At 38.0% G+C, this 19043-nt stretch overlaps 1 protein-coding gene across 1 annotated transcript in view; it reads right to left on the bottom strand.

The window, feature by feature from the left end:
* Positions 1 to 7814, bottom strand: part of SPRED1 (sprouty related EVH1 domain containing 1) — a 77776-nt gene extending 69962 nt beyond the window's left edge. Inside the window, 1 exon segment of the mRNA XM_079125966.1 lies at positions 7680 to 7814. Coding sequence (XP_078982092.1) covers positions 7680 to 7711 — 32 coding nt within the window. The 5' untranslated portion in view covers positions 7712 to 7814.
* Positions 7815 to 19043: the final 11229 nt, after the last annotated feature.

Raw genomic sequence — 19043 nt, 5'->3', positions numbered from 1 at the left:
GAAAACTGTTCAAAATTCATGTCATTACAGACCATTTAAGTAAGTTTTTCTCAACTGTTCAAGAAAAACTGATATCTAAGGGCTTCTACTGTGTTCATCTTATGGTTCTATGTTCCAGGCTCAGTTACCTCTCTTTGCCCCAAGACTGCTGCTACACAGTTAAGCAAAATCTAGACTACTAACAATCTGGTCTCCCAACACTTACTCCCTCACCAATCCTCTAAACAAAAGTGTCCAAAAAACAAGTGCTTTCCCTGTTTTTCCTTTTCTCATTCTATGCTAGCCCCTCACTACTTCTTGGTTGGAATGCCCTTCCTGCTTTCCATGCTCTTACTCACTGCTGACTCCTAAATGCTACCTCTATCCTGAAGCCTTCCTTCACACATTACCTTCAAGGCTACTATCTACCCCCAGATAGAACTGCCTCCCCTTAATCTTGAAGAACTTCATAAGCACACTCATCACATTTCAGAAGAATCTATCTTCCTTGCAGAACTGTGAAAGAGACAGAGGTGTACTTATCTTTTTATCTCCAGAGTTGAAAAAGTCAAGCACCTAGGAAAAGTACTCAAATGTCACTAAACTTAAATCCTTGAAGAAAAAAAATCATCAGTGGTGCTTGTTCAAATCTGTCCTTAATGTGTAAGAAATATGCATACATACATGTATGTTTGTATTCCAGCAACTAAAAATTCTGAAATAACAATGTTGTTCAATATCAAGGGGAAAAACCCAGAATTGATTCCTAATTCAATCTGTTTCAAAATAACACAATAAACTAGTTTAAAAAAAAGTCTGGTGAATTTGTGCTTAAGTTAATATAACACTCTGATGTGGTGAAAGTTATGGTAACTGAAAAAAATATGGCCAGAAAAGTCATAATTCATTAAATTTTATCTAAATTTTTGGTAGTGCTACTATGATTATAGTAGAAGACACTAATTTCTAACCACATGTACTCTCCAAACAAGTTATATCTAATCATATCCAACAGTATCACTAATACTACCAGAAAAACAATTACATTCCAGATTCCAAGTAATAATAGCATTTATCTACACTAAAGTAATATTTGGATATAAAATTACTTAACTTATAGATTAAAATTTCCAACTACTCTTGAATTTACTAAAGCTTATTCTTTGTTCTCTAAACACTCTGCAAGATAATTTTAAAATTTCAGAGAAGGGCAGTTTCCACTAATCAATTCCACATTTATGAGTAACTGATACGATCTAGTAAATATAAATTTCAGAAGTATGAAGAAAATTAGTTAGGATTTAGAAGTGAAAGAAACCCTAAAGTTGAACAATTCCAATACTCACATTAAATCAGAAAAATTAAAAACCTAGAATTCTAGGGAGAAAAATATAGCTATACTTATGAACATTTCCTATGGGGACAAATTAGATAATATTGAATTTCTGGCATCTATTAATATCATATTATTATTTCTCTTCTGTAATCTTCAAATGTGATAAACTGATTTTCTCATGTTGATTCAGCATTCTCAAAATAAGCTCTGTGAGATTTTGTTTTATATTTAGTTCACTGAATTGGGTTTGATTTTTTTTTTACTTTTTGAAAATTCACAGCCAATCTCTAAATATTTCCTCTCCTCCGTTATCTCTATTCTCAGGGAATTAGCTATGTATTGGATTGCTCATCATCTCCATATTTCTCAATCTTCATATTTTATATCTCCATCTTTAAGTTCAACTTTCAGAGTCTCCATATAGTCTATAAGACAAGATCTTAATCTTGTGTGTAATGGACTTTTCTGCAGTACAATGAAGCCTATGGCCCCCTTCTCAGATCAATATGAAAGGCCTAAAAGAAAATAAATACGATTACACAGAAATCAATTACATTGATGTAGTTATCTAAGTATTTTGGATTTTGATACAGTATTAAATGTGGTTCCTTAACACATTTAACTTAAGATATAGCAATGGGTTTAATAAATAATTTCGAGGTAGTGATGACTACAAATAGTTTATCAGGATAGTTGTAACAACTGAGCAGAAATTATGCTGTAAGAAAAAATTCTATAATTTCTATGGGTATTATGGGATGAACTGTGTCCCTCAAAAATATACTTTTGAAGTCCCTGATTCCCAGTACCATAGAATGTGACCTTACTTAGAAACAGAGAAACAGGGCTGTTACATTCTGAAGGTTGGCTCCTAATCCAATGATTGGTGTTTCTTATAAGGTCAAATGAAAATAGAGACACAGAAAAAAGGACATATCATGCAGGCAGAGACTGCAAGCCAAGGAATGCCAAGGATTCTCAGCAACCAAAGACTAGCAAGAGGCAAGGAAGGAGTGGTGTTTCCCCACACCCTGCACCCCCCAGCCCCCAATGTTTCAGAGAGAACATAGTACAGTCAACACTTGATTTTGGACTTTTACCCTCAAGAATTGTGAGACAATAAAGTTCTTGTTGTAAGACACCTAGTTTGTGGGGCTTTGTTACAGAAGCCCTTGGAAATTAATACATTTGCTATCACAAGTATATACACTACAGCTTGTTGGCATTTTCTTCATTTACGAACATAAACAAATTTTGGTATTAAAATGTCACTTTTTCCCATTTAAGTACAAAAACACTCCAAATCTTAAGAATCTTTGTCTACAGTCATTCAACACCTTGGCTTAAGATCTATTATTAATGTACCGTTTCAACAAAAATCCAGTTTTCCATTCCATGTTAAAAAACGAAATCTCACAGATTTGTAATGACTGTTTTTGGACTAGATGCAGCTCCTAACACCACACATGTCACAGTGAAGAATTAAATCTAAACATTAAATAATAATAAAACTCATCATCTATGTTAACTTCTTAAACTAATTACACATACAATTATCCCTTAGTATCTGATTAATATGACCAAGTAAGAATTATTTTTGGTACTTTGTGGTCACTAAGTAAAGTATGAAGACTGGTTCCTTATAGAATAACTCAAGTTGGAAGTTCAATATTCTTTTGCTCACTTATTCAGCTCATCCATGGATGGAGGTTATACATTTTTTAATGAGCAGTACAAAGTTCTTCATTTTTATGTAAAAACCAAGAGTTGTAGCATAAAACTATGGAACCTGTACCTTTTACCCTTTCCAAATCAATTTCCAATTCCAATTCACTTCCTCATAATTGGCACCCTGGAGGAGCTAGGGGTATAAGAGGAGATTTAAATAACTTAAAGAGATCAAAGCCAGAGATATAAAGTGCTAAATTTTGAGTTTCCCATGTTAAAAAAGACAAACATCTACCTCTCCTTGTTGGATGACATGGTTCTTCAGATATACCACAAAGTTCAGAGGCCAAGCACATTCAAATATTTCAAAAGCACCTAGGATAGGTTTAGGTCTGAACTAAGTCATTTCTCAAATTTACTGAAATAAAACATGCAAAAATGAAACCAATTTTGGTTTAAAATAAAAAAAACGAGGACAGTGTATTGATTTACTTTTCTCAAAAATTTTTAACCTATTTTTCTAACACAGCTAATGTTCTCAAATGCATAAACTCACAAGAAACAAATACAAGGTGGTATGAATCCATTAATACAACCTATTTTTTAAATATCTATCACCAAGCATTGTGCTAGTCATACAAATGAAAGGAAGGGGTTATGTAATAGGGGACATAGAAATAAGCAAATGATTACATATTATGTGATCTGTAAAAACCCTAATATAAATATGTACTAGGTATAAGACAATACATAAGGAGGGAATGTTAGAGGAGCAGTAAAGCATAAATGAGAAAATCTTTTGGAGGGAAATAATGATTTATAAGAGATTTCTTCAGGGGAGAGATTATTCTAGATGTGCTGACATGCCAGGTTTTAAAAAAAAAATTCAAGGTCATAAAGTTTTAAGTCAGAAAGAAGAGGGAAATAAAGCGCTGAAGCAAGTGGGCAGTCATTTAGCTAATTTAGCTCCATAGTCTAGGCAAATATTTTATATTATGTATATACTACATCTATATTTATATACATTATTTAACAATATTACACAGCTTTCCATGTTTCTGTTCATATTTAGAAAGCTTTCCAATTACATATGTATATATGCATGCATATGTACACGTAAAGATATATGTAGGTGAACACATCGTATGTATATGTATGTATACACACACACACACACACACACACACACACATTTTCAAACACGTCCTCAAAATAATCCACCATACGGTATATTTTTAATAAGGCATTAAATAATATAATCACAAAAAACTGTGTTTTAGGAAATAAAAGGGTTCTAATCCAGATTACACCAAGTTTATCACAAAATGATCTAATTCTGGTTATCTTAGTTCTAATATCTTATATAATCCCAATTTGCCATTAGAAAACCTAGTACTGACATGGTAAATATGTCTGGCTAATGACAGCATAATATGTAAAATGTTTAAAATTTCAGCTATTTCATTTCTTCAAGGCTTTGGCCAAATTGGCAGAGGATGTATTATACTATATAGTATTATATTCACTTACTAGCAAAGGACAAAGACCCTTAAGTATCACATAATGTGCCTTCAAATATTTAAAGTTCTGTTTAAATTCTATTCAATATGAATAGTACACACGGTTTTATGGGAATGTTTGGAATACTAAATAATTTCTGTAACATAAAAGGTTACATACAAAAATTATGTGTAGCTAACCCCTTCACTCATTTATGACGCAAAGCATTTTACCCTACTTATTTACTGCCTTTCGAAAGTTAAGAATTTTAAAAACAAATTTGAAAGTCTGAGATAAAAATGTTTTAAGCTATTCAAATTCTTTTCCTCCTCATTTAGTTTGTTACTTTAAGTCTTACACAGATTCTTCGCTAATTCTTAAACACATAAGTACAACAGTATTCTAGGAGTTATCTTTTTCTCTACAGAGAACTCTGAAGTCAAATAATAGACTTCATACTAAGACCTCTAAAGGTCTTACTGGATTTTAACACAACAGTTACCTAAATAAAGTTAATATCCCAAGAAATGGGTGATCTTCACGTCTATTAAAGGTTGAAATCAGGTTTTAAAAACAGTACTAGGGTTAAGAACATTCTCTGTTGTAATTAAATCCCTATGAACTGTGGCTTTAAAAAAGAGAAAAAGAATATAAAAAGCCCAAATAAAATCCTTACTACAGTACAGTTTTAAACTATGCTAAGACCTTATGAGCTTCTGACATGATATATCTCTTTTGTGTCTTCATAATATATGATTATAAATAATAAATTTCCATCAAAACATTACTCCATAAAGATGAGATGTAAATTATCAGATTAAAAGCTACATTCCAAAGAAGTTCACTCTTTATGGTTTAGCTAATGCACAAGCAAACAATGTCAGCTCCAGCATAAGTAATTACCAGATGAACACATCACTTTCTAACAGTTTTTTAAAGTAAAACCAAGATTTTTCCCCATAAAGAGTTAACATCTCATACCAAAAATATTAATGCTATATAAATATTATGCTTTCCCTACCAAATTTAACAGTATTACAAAGTTTATAATTAATAATTTATAATGAAGCAGGATACATTTGTGAAAACTGCATTTTAAGTCTGGATGAGTAAAGTGATTTCCAAGAGGTCCCATACTTAGTATATCTAAGATTAAAAAGAAAAAAGCAATCCTGCCAGTGAAGTTTCAGATTTCCAAAAATCAACATCTTGAGAAGTATAAACCACTTGAAATATTTTCTCATCTTAGTGTAACCAGGGTATCATCCAGTGTTTTACACACACACTTGTACTCCCGGTTTATCTATCAATGGTAAGTTTTTTTTTTTTTTTTTTTTTAAGGGTCCATTTAGAAACAATCTATTTTACACGTGTGTCAAATTCACATTGCATCCTTTGTTTTTCTATGAACTGCAGCCACAAGGAAATATTCAGTACTTAAAGACAAAAACTGTTAAGAAGTCTTTTCCCGTCTCTTATTTTAGAAACTTAACATTTTGTTCCCAGCTACTTGCTTGAAAAATACCCAAAGTTACCGTTTTTCCGTTCAGCTTTTCAGCAGTTTTTCTCCTAACCAAGCACTAAGAAAAGAGAGTTTTTGATCTCCCTCAAAGTAGGTCTACTCTGCGGAAGGCAGTGAGACAGTGTTCTGCACTGTGAATGGACAGCCAGGTATTTTATGAATGGAGGCAATCACGTGATCTCAGCACCTCCCCGAACTGATATTTCCCACATAACTGTGTCAACATTCTGAGAACTGGGGTAGTTGTTTGTGTGTGCGTTGTGTTTCTAAATTTAATCTAAAACTTCAAGTTCTCCTTACGTCCTGAATTCAAAAATATACATAAAGACAAACAAGCTTCCAATTTTTTCTTGGGAAATTCTTTCAAGGTGTCCAAGGTGATGGATGTTTAATTATTTTTTTATGAATGAAGAGTGTGTTATGCAAATGAGGGCGATTCACAAAAAGAGAGAACATGGCGGCCACTTCTGCTTCCAGACTGCGCTGACACTGCAGCAATTTACCTCCTTCTACACTCGCTCATCAGAAGGGTGTGTTTTTTGAGGAGAGGAAATGCTGCTTGTCATTTTTTTAGTTATTTTACGGCCAATTGGTCTCGTCATCGGGCTTTAAAGTTTTCTCAAAAGATCTGAGTTGAGGAATGCACTTTATTTAAAGGAATGCATCCTAAGAACTAGTCCTAACTCACTTAACTCTTTCTAACCCTCCAAAGATAAACAAAAACTCAACTACAAGAAAACGAATACTAATATTCTGCACAGAATTAAATCCCTTCTCCGCAGGAAACTGTTACCACCGCAGCATTATTCCAAGCAGCTGCCTCGATGAAGCAAAATATTTAACAGGCAAACTACTTCGTTTGGAAAACATAAGTGTAGCCCAAATAAGCAAAAACTTAAAACTGGAATACTCTAGAAGTTGATGAAGTCACCAACATGTTCAAGCATTATAAATTCTGTTAAATCAACGTAACTGATAACGTTTTAATATAGCCGAAAGGTTGAAACTAGCACTCAAAAATTCTTAAAAATTTTGAAGACACATCCAATATTTACAAAAGTAAACACAATAGGTCAACACCTCCCACACTCCAGGTGTCCTTAATCCTATTAAATTTCAAAAATGTTTCCCTAACCCTATTTTTTACAAGAATCTTGCAGGTCATAAGTTTAAAAGGGGGGAAGAAGGGGGAAGACAAAGGCTTAATCGGTATTTAAGAGTCACTGACTCATCGAATTAAGATTCAAAAGCAGTTTGCTGCAGGAGGTGCTCCCACACATTAGTTTCCAAGTGAAAAATCTATAAAGGAAGAAGGATGGATATCCAAGGTATGCTGGTTGGCATGACAGAGCGAAGGATAAGGCAGGGGTCTTCGAGGTCAAGGGGCAATTTCTACTTCACTTCTATCCATCCACAGTATTCCATCAACAATTGCCATCCTAATCTATACTTAATACCCCTCCCCGGCAGAAGGCAACTAAATATAAGGGATGGGGGGGGGGGGGTGCTGCCACTAAATAAAATGGCCCCAAAAATAGGTTATCTCGAACACAAGATGCACCAACTCCCCAGAGCTGCCAGTTTTCCGGCACCCAAGTCTCCACCGAGTCTGGGAAAGTGCCAAGGGAGGACTGGGGGAGGGGAGTTAGCAATCAAGATCAATGAGGTGCTTACTCGTTGTCAGAAGTCGCCGTCTCCTCGCTCATCTTTCCCTCACCGTGATCCGATCCGGAGATGGAGGAGCAACAGCAGGCGGGGTAGCAGCAGCAGCACCGAGGGGCAGCAGGCAGTGGCGGCCGGGGGGGCGCGGGGGCAGCGGCTCAGGGGCCTCACCATGGTGGATGCCTCACCCCGAACGGTGCCCCCCCAGCCGGGAACCCCGGCCACCCCCGCAGGGGGGTGGCGGCAGTAATCTCCGCCGTGGCGACCCCAGCCTCTTCCCCCGCCTCAGCGCCCAGCCAGGGGTTCCGGAAAGGCCGGTGGCAAGGGAAAATGGAAGGGGGGCTGCAAAGGCTGGCTGCAGAGCTGCTCCTCCAGCCACTGGGGTGGAGCGCCGCGGGGTCGGTCCGGCCAGGAAGGAGCGGGCGGGCGGAGAAGCCGGGAGCAGAGGCGGCGCTTCCCTCAGGGATGCGGCGAGGAGGAAGCAGAGCTCCGCTCGGTGGGGGCCGGCGGGGGGGTGCCGAGCCCAGGCTCCGGGAGGCGGCGGCGCGGTCCTGCCGGAGCCCACCCCACCATCTCCCGCCCCGCCGCCGGCTACCCGCTCAGCCCCCGGCGGCGCCTGGGTCGGCCCTCAGGCACGAGCGGAACCGGGCAAGGGGCCCCGCGGCGGCAGATTCCTCCAGACACGCTCCAGCCGGGACTCCTCCTGAAGGGGGAGGCAGGGGCGGCGGGGAGCGTGAGAGACGAGGGGCAGGCAAGCTGGTTACTCCCACCCGGGCCGGAGAACAACGGTCGAGCTCGGGGGCACAGGGTCCCGAGAATAGCGGCCAGAAGACCCTCGCCAACCGGTGCCCACCAGCGACTCCGCGGGCCAGCTCCTCTCACCCGCCAGAGGGGAGCTGCGAGGGGGGCCGCGGAAGCGCTCACGCCGCCCGCTCCTTCCGCCGCCGCCGCTGCCCGAACCGGGGGCGCCCGCGGGAGAAGGAGGAGAAGTAGTCCCTCGCGACTTTTCCCGGCCTCCTGCTTCCCGCAAGGGCCAAAGCGGACGCGGGGTGGGGCTGCCGAGCGGGGGTGCCCGGGCTGTGAGGGGCCGTAGGTGGGAGAACTGAAAACTGCGGCCCCCGGACGAATCACTGCAACTCGAAGTCGTGTGCAGCATAGCAAGTTTCAGGAAAGTAGTTCCCTCCTCCCTTCATTTCCCAAATCGTGGTCGAGCCACTTGAGCGGGGAAAGGGGGAGGGAGGCGGAGGGATATGTCACTGCACCGCGCTCAGTGTGCGTGCGCGCGCTCCAAACTCTTGGCACGCTGCGAAAGGGGGCGGGGGTGTGAGCTGCAAGAGGAGCTGCTTGGGAGGTTGCATTGTTGGGGTGCGTTACCCCTTATTACTCTGCTTTTAATATCTGGATTGCTTGAACGAACAGACTACAAAGACAGTATGCTCAAGGAGCAAATCTGGATGCTGCTCTGTTCTGCTCTGTGTATGTTTGTGTGTGGCGAGGGGTGGGTGTTCCTTGCAGAACGAAGAATGGAACTGGCTTGAGTTCATCTTTAGTTAGTGGGGGTTACGGGTAAGGACTGCAAAAAGAGCTCCTCCTGCTGTCCCTATGGTTGCATTGCTGCAGTCCCCTAGCTTCGTGCACAAGGCGGGGGGTGGGGGGGCGGTGTTTTAATATCTCGCTGCCCGATTCTTACTGCGCAAGAGATATGCTATGCAGGGCATTCATCTCCGAAAGCTGGAGTGGTTGTTAATGGAGAACGACTTCCATTGAAACCCAGGGTAGGCGTGTTACATGAATCTGGCGCATCCAGAAGCACAGGAAATAACTCCCGCTGCGAGTGAGGTTGCATAACTGTAGCGCAGGAGATGCCTCTGTAGCACCAACTGCTCCGAAAGGAGGTGGAACGCTTACTGGATAGGCAGCTGTGAGGTTTGCATTGTCACAGGACAATGTATGCTTTTATTTCGAAAGGTTTTTACGAAGAAACCTACTGGGGTTGTGAGCTGGAGCGTAGGGTCTGTCCTACAAAGGACCTGGTTTTGCAAATTGTTTTCTCTATCTAGAAAGCCAGTCTATACATCATCCAGGCTGGAGGACCTAATCCAAAATGATCCCAAGTTCCTGACACATCAGCCTAGCTCTGTGCGCAATGCTTTTCACTTCATTCTCAGGTTTGTGTGATCTGAGAATGAGGCTTGCTGCTCCAGCCAGTTTGAGGAGTAGAATAATTCCTGAGGAAGAAGAAAGTTGAGAGAACCTCCCAAACAAATCAACACTTCTTATTTGCCATCTGTTTCAGGAAGCTTCAGGATTGTTCTCTGGATGAGCACGCACACTAACCTATTAACAATATTTTTAACATGGTTGCGCTTAATAAACGTTTGAACAATGAATGAAAGAGCTAAAGCAGTCAGTATGCCCAAAAATCATCCTGTTGGTTTCTAAGGGTTTTTTACTTAACTGATTTCCTGACTCGTCAGAAGGCTTATCCATACTCAGATCAAGGAAGGGCATTGTTGGTGATGGGGAAAGATGTTGGGAAGACCTGTTTTTTAAACTTATCCTTTTGAAGAACCTATAACCCAGAGTGTTGATACAGACCTCTTCTTCCAATATCCGTTAAAAACTTTGGGCACTCAGGTTTGAATCAAGTCCCAACACTTATAATCACTGTTCTTAGGCAAGTTGCTTAAACTCTTTGTCTGTGTATAATGGGGATTGTAGTACCTAACTCATAGAGCTGTTGTACTGATTTATAATAAGATAGTAAAAATACATAAAGCACTTTGAAAAGATTAAGAGTTCATAGTAAGAACCTAGGAAGTTCTAGCTATTACGATTATTTTGTAAAACAGATAATAAACTCCATGGCAAATTGATGGCAGTTACTCTGAAAGTTAAAGGACTCTGTATTGGTGTTCATTCATTCAACAAATAATTCATCATTCATCTTCTGTGTACCTTGCTAGACACATGACCTGGTCTTTAGTAAGATATCAATAAAATAACTATCACAGTAATGATTAAGTGTAAAGCAAGTTGGTCATTTGCAAAAGCATCTTTCACTTTCAAAGATGTACATCTGTTGAAGTTCTGGCATATCAGGGAAATCATCCGTATCAGTTTTAGGAGATGATATGAAAACCATCTTTGTTATCATGTGCCAGGCAGTACAGGCCACTTTTGAATACATGACTTACCTAAAGAGGCATGATGTGATTGACAGCCCAAATTGATACTTTTTAGATTGTTCTGAATCCCCATAGCCAAGATACAATCACCAAACCATTCACTGCTTTGGTGGTCCCCATGCCATTCTTTCATGCCCTTCTTAACAGCACATTTGTCATTCTGTCCTCCTACCCAATTGTTGACAATCTTACCAACTGATAATATATAATAATAATCTAATTATTTAGATTCTGATTTGAAAAAATATTTTAAAATGTGATACAACAGGGGAACTTTGAACATTAACTGGAGATATGATAAGATAAAAATTTTAAAGCTTTGCTTTATGATTATGTTTTTAAGTCTTTATCTTTCAAAGATACATATTGAAATTTTCACAAATAAAATTGATTCTGAGATTTGCTTCAGAATCATTCAGTGTAGTGAAGAGGGGGGAGAAGTGGGTAGGAATGTAAAGAAACAAGTTTAACTGGAGATTAATGAGCATATTCTCTTTATTATTTTATATATTTGAAATTTTCTCATGATGATCTTTTTTTTCTAAAATACTGTGAGCATTTCTTTAAAATGCAGATTTCCTAGGCTCCAGCTCACAGATTGAAACCTGCAGGTCTATATTGGGATCAACGAATCTGCTTTTTCAGAAATATGCCAGGTACTTGACCTTTTTTAAGTCCTTCACAGTGTTTCCCCTTTTCCTTGCAACTATTTTTATCACCCTGTCTCCCAGCACATCCCTAATGAAAACCTCCAAAAAGGGGTAGTCCAAGGTATATCACAGGCTTATCTAGACACTATTCAAGGCAAGAGGGATAGTTCTAAGAAAGGTGGGTCCAGCCAGACTTGAATAGTTTTGTGAGAAGCTAAATATGGAACATAATTTCACCTTAAGTTCCAACTCCATTCAGCTGGTACCTGTCAAGAGGGGTCCTATGCCATATCAGGGCTCAGCAAGGAAGGGGACACTTATATTTGCTTGATTGTAATTTCTCAGGTGGGCCCACAGGAGAAGCCTGGTCACAGAAGCTGGTTCTCATAGTGGCTCTCTGTAGTATTGTAGTCAGATGTAAAAATTAGCCATAGCCCTTGTTAGAGGTGCTGAATTATCAGTAACAACCCATGGATCAAAGAGAAAGAAGGACAACTCGATTGTCAAGTAATTGCCAGGACAGGATATCAACAAAGTTAAGAAGGCATACATGGAATCTTAAGTTCCAGGTAGGTATCAGTCCAAGGGTTCACAAGGATAGCAAAAAGTAGACTGTCCTCACTGTCCTTACTGAGGTACTGGTAGATGGCATGTGGCTCTACAATGCAAGAATTTCTCTTCCCGGGCTGCTCACTACCATCTTTCTTTTGAACTCAGACTTTGTCATTCGGGATTATGCATAGTAATTTGTGCCTATGGTCCCAGCACTTGGGAGGCCTTGAATCAAAGAGTTTGAACCAGCCTGATCTCAACATAGTAAGACCTCTAAGACCCTATCTCAAAAAAAAAAAAAAAAAAAAAAAAGAAAAGGAAAATAAAAAGAAAGAAAACCTCAAGTTTTCTTATCTTCGTTGTATACACTTACAATTATACACAAACATACGCACACACACATACACTGCTAATTAACAGCACACACACCCATATTGCTAATTAATATTCTATCAGTTTATGTTTGTTTCCCCAGTTAAATTTTAACTTGAAGGCAGAGGCTGCATTTCAGCAGTGGTTTTAAAAAATAGAACTTTTCAGGTACAATATTACGCAAAACAAAATCTTTGTCTACCATTAAAGCTGTATTGCCTGACACTGGTAGATCCAGGAGTTCCCTCTGGCTTCCTCTTGCAACTAGAATGCTTCTATAGTTCAGCATTTTGCACACACTGCGCCTTGTACTATTAGCTGTCTGCAGATGTTTGTACACTTGGGAAGCTAAAGAAGAGACTGCCATACCAACACTTGAAGTTCTTATATAAAATACAAGTGAACATTTCTGTTTCTAACATTCCCCTTCGCATTATTTCTTAGCAGATGTTATTAAAGTTTTGTATTTTAAAATTATTTTTCAAGGACTGTATTTCCATGTTACTCTATGTTTAATGAATTTTTTTCTTTTCTTTCTTTTTTTTTTTTTTTAAGTGTAACCAGTCTCATGGCTAATGAGCTCTGCCTCTCAGTGGAATTACTAAATGGTAACCATGTTTCTAAATAGTTTCCTTGCCTCTGGCATGAGTCTGTTTCTCCATCACTAGCCTTTCCATGTTCTCCAAACTAATACAAAGTATAAAGGATAAGTATGCTATTTTCTTTTTCTCCCTAAGGACTGCAATTGTTGGTCTGCTAGTATCCGGTGAGTGTGAAATCAGTTTACTTTTAATGCTATAACTGCCTTTTACAGGAAGTTTCCACAAGATTACGAGGAGTACAAGGGAAATGAGCAGTCTGTGACTTCCTTTATGCTCGGTATAATCTTAGCAGGGAGGATGCTTACCAGACCCTCTGCTACTAAATAAAGCACTCCTCCCTTACCATCATTCTCCCAAATGGCTTTGGCATGCTCATTCTTCAAAAACTATGTTCCATTACAACAAATAGGAAGGACTGAAATATCCATCACAAAAGATTTCTAAGGCCATATACCCACAACACAAATTTAAGACAACAAAAATTCTTGGACAACAAAAATTCTAGGCAGTTCTTGGATTTTGCTTTATGGCATTGATTTCCCTTTTTGTGACTAATAATTAACTAGGATTTACAATGTCCTTTAGGAGCTTACCTTCCTAACACCCTTGTCCGGTAGGTCTTACTATCAACTCCTATTATAGAGAGACTTGGGAACTGATGATTAGAGAGGTCAGTTGGTGTTCCAGAGTTTACACAGAAGTAAAGGTATGGGTGGAGCTGCAATCCAAATCATCTTCAAGAGCCCAGAAGTGTGTGTGACTGCATATCTATGTGTCTGTGTTGGATTTTTCTTTTTTTCAGTATTTTATATAATATTTCACACAAGGAATCCTAGGTGGGATATTGCTTTCTATTTCAAGTCATTATTACTTTGGATAATTTGGCAGGAAAATCCAACTTTAGTTTATTTTAAAAAGAGAATTAAATTCCTTGACTGTTATCAACTGCCTTCTGTGGGTTTCAGTATATCTGTTCCCTTATACCTTCAGTTCTCAGAGTAGGATCTGAAGACCTCTGGGATCTCCTTGTAAATTAGTAGCCAAATCTAGAGCCTTGATAGCAAGACTACTTTAATCAGAAGGCAAATAACATCTGGTTGCCTCCAGTTGATGCTAGCAGCCATTGATGATCCCAGTAGTTCCCTAGCCATGTGTGGCTATTATTGCTTAGGTATACTGTTCATATTTTAAGTCCTCAATAGTCACAAGTGGCTAGTGGTTACCACTTTGGACAGTCTTTGTTCTAATGAACACTTAATGTCCAGATATGTTGCAAGCAATACAGGTAGTTATCTTGTTACTGATGCAAACAGGTAACAATTATGCTTTCAAATATTATTGGCTTGAATTAGCATACTGAATTTTCTCTTTTGATCTCAGATTATCTGTGTTGTCATCCATCCACTAAAGGTAAAAGAGAGGATCATAATTTCTAATTAGAGTCTTTGATAAACCCCCAGAAGGTATCTTTTTTTTTTTTTTTTTTTTTTTTTCTGAGATTAACTCAGGGGCACTTAAGCACTGGCTGGGATTGAGCCACAATCCCAGCCCTTTTTTGTATTTTATTTAGAGATATGGTCTCACTGAGTTGCATAGGGGCTGGCTAAGTTGCTGAGGCTGATTTTGAACTCACGATCCTCTCGCCTCAGCCTCCTAGTCACTGGGATTATAGGTGTGCACCACTGCACCCAGCAAGATATCTATCTTGGAAGAAACAAATTCACTGATTATTTTATAAGGATACTTCAGGTATTCTTATTTAATACTGTAAATCTGCTACCCAAAGCTGCAAACTTCACCTGGTCACTTGTTAGAAATGTGGATTCTTGGTCTCCAGCCCAGCCTTACTGATTCAGAATATGCATTTTAACAGCCTCACTACAGGGCTGGGGAATTGGTAGAGTACTTGCCTCACAAGCACAAGTCCCTGGGTTCAATCCCCAGCACTGCAGTGGGGGCGGGGGGGGGGGGTAACTTTTGGGACTGGGGATATAGCTCAGTTGGTAGAGTGCTCGCCTTGCATGTACAAGGCCCTGGGTTTGATCCCCAGCACCACCAAAAAAAAAAAAAAATAATAAGGTTGCTACATGATCCATGTGTCCATGTGCACGTTAAAAGTTTAAGAAGCTGTGCTTTTATGGGTGTAGGAAGAATAGTAGAACGAATCAGACATTATTACCCTATGGGCATGTATCATTACATGACAGATATAATTCTATATCATGTACAACCTGAAGAATAAGAAGTTATATTCCATCTATGTATGATGTGTCAAAATGCATCCTACTGTCTTGTATATCTGGAACAAATTTTAAAATTTTTTTGAAAAGAAGCTGTGCTTTAAATAATCTCTTTATAAGAGTGTCCCTTCCTCACCTTGCCTGAGTATAATGTTCCCAGGGCTTGTCCAGTCTCCATATAAAAGTATACTATTGCCTATCACCATTTCCAGTCTTTTCTCTTGTCCCCTCAAACAGACTTTTGTTCTTCTTTCCTTTTAACCTCTTTTTCCTGGCCTGTGATTTAGACCACTGAGCTCAGCTCAGGATTAAGCCTGCTACTTCCTCTTAGTTTTCTCTGGTCCTGGACTATCTGTCAGGGGACTGTGCACTAAAGGACTGCTCCCCCTTTCCTTCTTGTCTCTCAAATCTCCCTACTTTAAAACAGAACAAAACAAAGCAAAAACAAACAAACAAACAAAACCCAAAAACTTATCTTTTCAAATTGTTTCGGGCTTATCTGAAGGTTCCTTTCTCTTCCCACTTTGCAAACATCACATTTGAGTTGGACTTTATTATATTTCATTAGGTGTGTGTGAAGCCTAGTACTTCTACACAACCTGTTCAGATGTTCTTAAAACTTTGAATTTTGTTGTACTTTCCATGTGATCTACTACACTTTTAAAAAGCAAAACAAAACCTAAGAACCTACATTTACATATGACATGGTTATATGTAACAACCCCCCCAAATGTGTGTGTAACTGTGTATAGTTTAATAGTTATAATTCAAAGTCAGAATATGTAAGTTTAGGTGGTAGAGGCTAGAGGAAAGCTATCAAGGAAGTATCAGTATTTTGGGAAAAAAATAACAAGTACTTCCATTTTCTGTTTCTATAGCATCTTATATAATCTAAATGTTTTAATTTATTTTTCCATATCTTCATAGCTGTATAATAAGATTTTGGAGATCAGTAAAAAGGCTGTTGTGAGAGTCTATACAAGAGGAAAAAAAGGCACTACTCATGGGGCTAGAACAAAGAGAATGGTTAGAAATACATCTCAGTGGAAGAATTCACAGAATCACTTTCGGTTCAAGGTTGAAGCCTACTGTTCTGGGAATTTGCAGTCTAGTTTGGAAGACATGGAAACCAAAGAGAAACATGTAGATAAACAAGATGCAGTTTGACTAAATGCCTTAGCAAGTAATAAAATTAACTTATTGTTTTCTTCTAATGACACGAATATTATTACCATCTCTAAATGTGTCCATTTTGGAATTCTGTGGTATTATAGTGTTGTGTAATAAAGCAAAAACTACACACCAAAATGAAAGCTTCCATATTTAATAATTACTAGATTTTTAAACTTCAGTTCTAGTGACATCTGGCCAAAAAGAGATGTCTTTATTCTCCATAAGATTTAAAATCCTGAGAAGATGCTGGCTTTCCTTCTCACTGGAGAACACCACCTTCAGTCCTAAAACTCTTTATCTAAAAGCCTTAAAACACTTCACACCCTTATTGCCTCCTGGGTTTTAGCCAATCTTTGTTTATTTCAAGTTTCCTTCCTTTGTTGGGTGTCCCAGACTTCCTTCTGGGTACTTTGCCAAGCGTGCCATGTACTTTCAACAGTCCTTTTTTACCTCTTATTGTCCTTGCCTATTTTAAGTCTATCTCTTGAAGTTTTCCATAAAGCTTTTAGAATTGATTTGGAAAAATAATGTTGCTTTCTAAAATCCTACATTATTTGGTCCAGTCTGCATCTTAGAAATGTAGCTATTCTTGATATGTTCCATTGTACTATTCTTAACAATATTTGTTTAATGTCTATACTTAGTTATCCATCCTTTCCAAGTTTTTATAAAATTTTGATATTCATATGTATCATATTATTTTTATAATAACTTGTAAAGTGAGATGTCTGATAGTTCCTTACCAAATGTTATTTTATGAAAATAATTGTAATTTGTTATTTCAGTAGGACAGCTTTTAGTTTATATTTTTAATTTATCTCTGGAGCTCCTATTTATTCAAATGCAATAAGGACATTAGAAATTTTGACATGCTGTCATCTAATTTCATAATTCTATATTCTAATTTCAATAATTGCTACGTTATATCCCAGTATCTTTTTATTTTTCAGACATCTAAAATATTAAGTTTCCTTGAAAATCACTTGAAATGTGATATAATTTAATTTAATTAACTCATTTAATTCTAACAATGACCATTTCTTGGTTTAGCTTTTTGATTCTTTTTCGTCACTTTCACTTCCAATGTTTATCCTATTTTATAAAACCAAATGTACTCAATAAAGGATAGAGAGAACCTTCTGAAGGCTATCAGAGCCATCTAGACTTCATTAGAGAGTAGTATTTTGGTTCAAGTCTGAAAGGACCATCTTTGTTAAATTCACAAAAGTGATCTGTATCAAGAGAATTGATTCATTGAAATATTTATTTTATATGCCAGGCTTAGTACCAGAGATGAAATGAAAGCAGTCCTTGACTTCCAGAAGCTTATGGTCTAGTGAAGGCATAAATTGATAAGTTGATGTTACTGCGATCAGTACTATAAGGGTTTTGAGTAAAGCCCTATGTGAACAACTGATTTTGCTTCACATAAAACAGAGAATTAATGGTAGATGAGTTACCGTAAAGCATTATTGTGAAACAACAAAAACAACAAAATGAAAAATCATACTTGAAGTTGACATCCCCCATGTGTTCAAGGAGACTGTGAATAGAAAAAAATGCTAATGACGATTAATTTGTATAATTTCAACTTTGCAAGCGCCAATTGGAGCTAAGAGAGATCAGACAAATGTGTGGTTCTCTTTTCTTGTATGCTTTTATACAACAAGGCCAATGAGGATTTTTTAAGGATAATCCTCTCCCAACCTTCAGACTGTCTTCTCCGTGAAATGAAGATAGGTGTGGGAGAATATGTGTTTGATACAACTCAGTGGATTTTGAGAGAGCTGGCTTGTTTGTTTTCAATTGTATTTTCTGGCAGTTAGGTATTATATGGGTCCTCTTTGGCTTAGCTCAGCAATCCCCTAATTTAGAACCTACATATTCTGAGAAAATAACCTTTTATATAATACACTTTGTTTTGATTCCCAGCTCAAGAACCGACAGTAGTTGCCTTTTATATTAATTCTAAATGCCCAAGGCCACTTGTCTTGCCTCTCATCTTATCCATCTCAATGTAGTTTTCTCTGGGCCTTATGTTTCTCTTTTCTCTTCTGAATGCTTATAAAAATTCTACATGAGACATATCTTTTTGTGTATATTATTTTATTCCAAAAAATGTTCTTAGATTCCTAGTTATGTTCTGTATATCAGGCCAAGAAATCAGGAGACTTACTTTCTTTTATCTTCCCCAAATACCTAGTATTGAATCTTCAATAATGTTAATGGATAGAAATGCTTCCCAAATGTTTGCTCCTTTTGACCTCATAATATCTTTTGCCTCTCAGAAATCTGAAGAAAACTCAGGCAAATTTGTGCCATCATGTTTAATTCAAAACAATAATTCTAAGAATCACAAAATAATATCGAGATGGAGAAATCTCAAAACTTAATTTGTTACCTCAAATCAGATGTACAGGAGTTGCAATTTCACATGGACTTTACATGTAACACCCCAGTAATCCCAAAGTGTTAAAAAAATAAAATATAAACTTTCCTTTTTGTCCATTTTAAATTAAACCAAATACTCCTTGTAAGTAAGAGCTTGGAACTCTATTTAGAAAGCAGTTCAGAGTCACTGGAAAGACTCTAATCCAAC

This window comes from Sciurus vulgaris, assembly GCF_902686455.1.
Source record: "Sciurus vulgaris genome assembly, chromosome: 2".
In the NCBI taxonomy this organism is placed as follows: Eukaryota; Metazoa; Chordata; class Mammalia; order Rodentia; family Sciuridae; genus Sciurus; species Sciurus vulgaris.
This window is presented reverse-complemented; position numbering and strand designations above follow the sequence as displayed.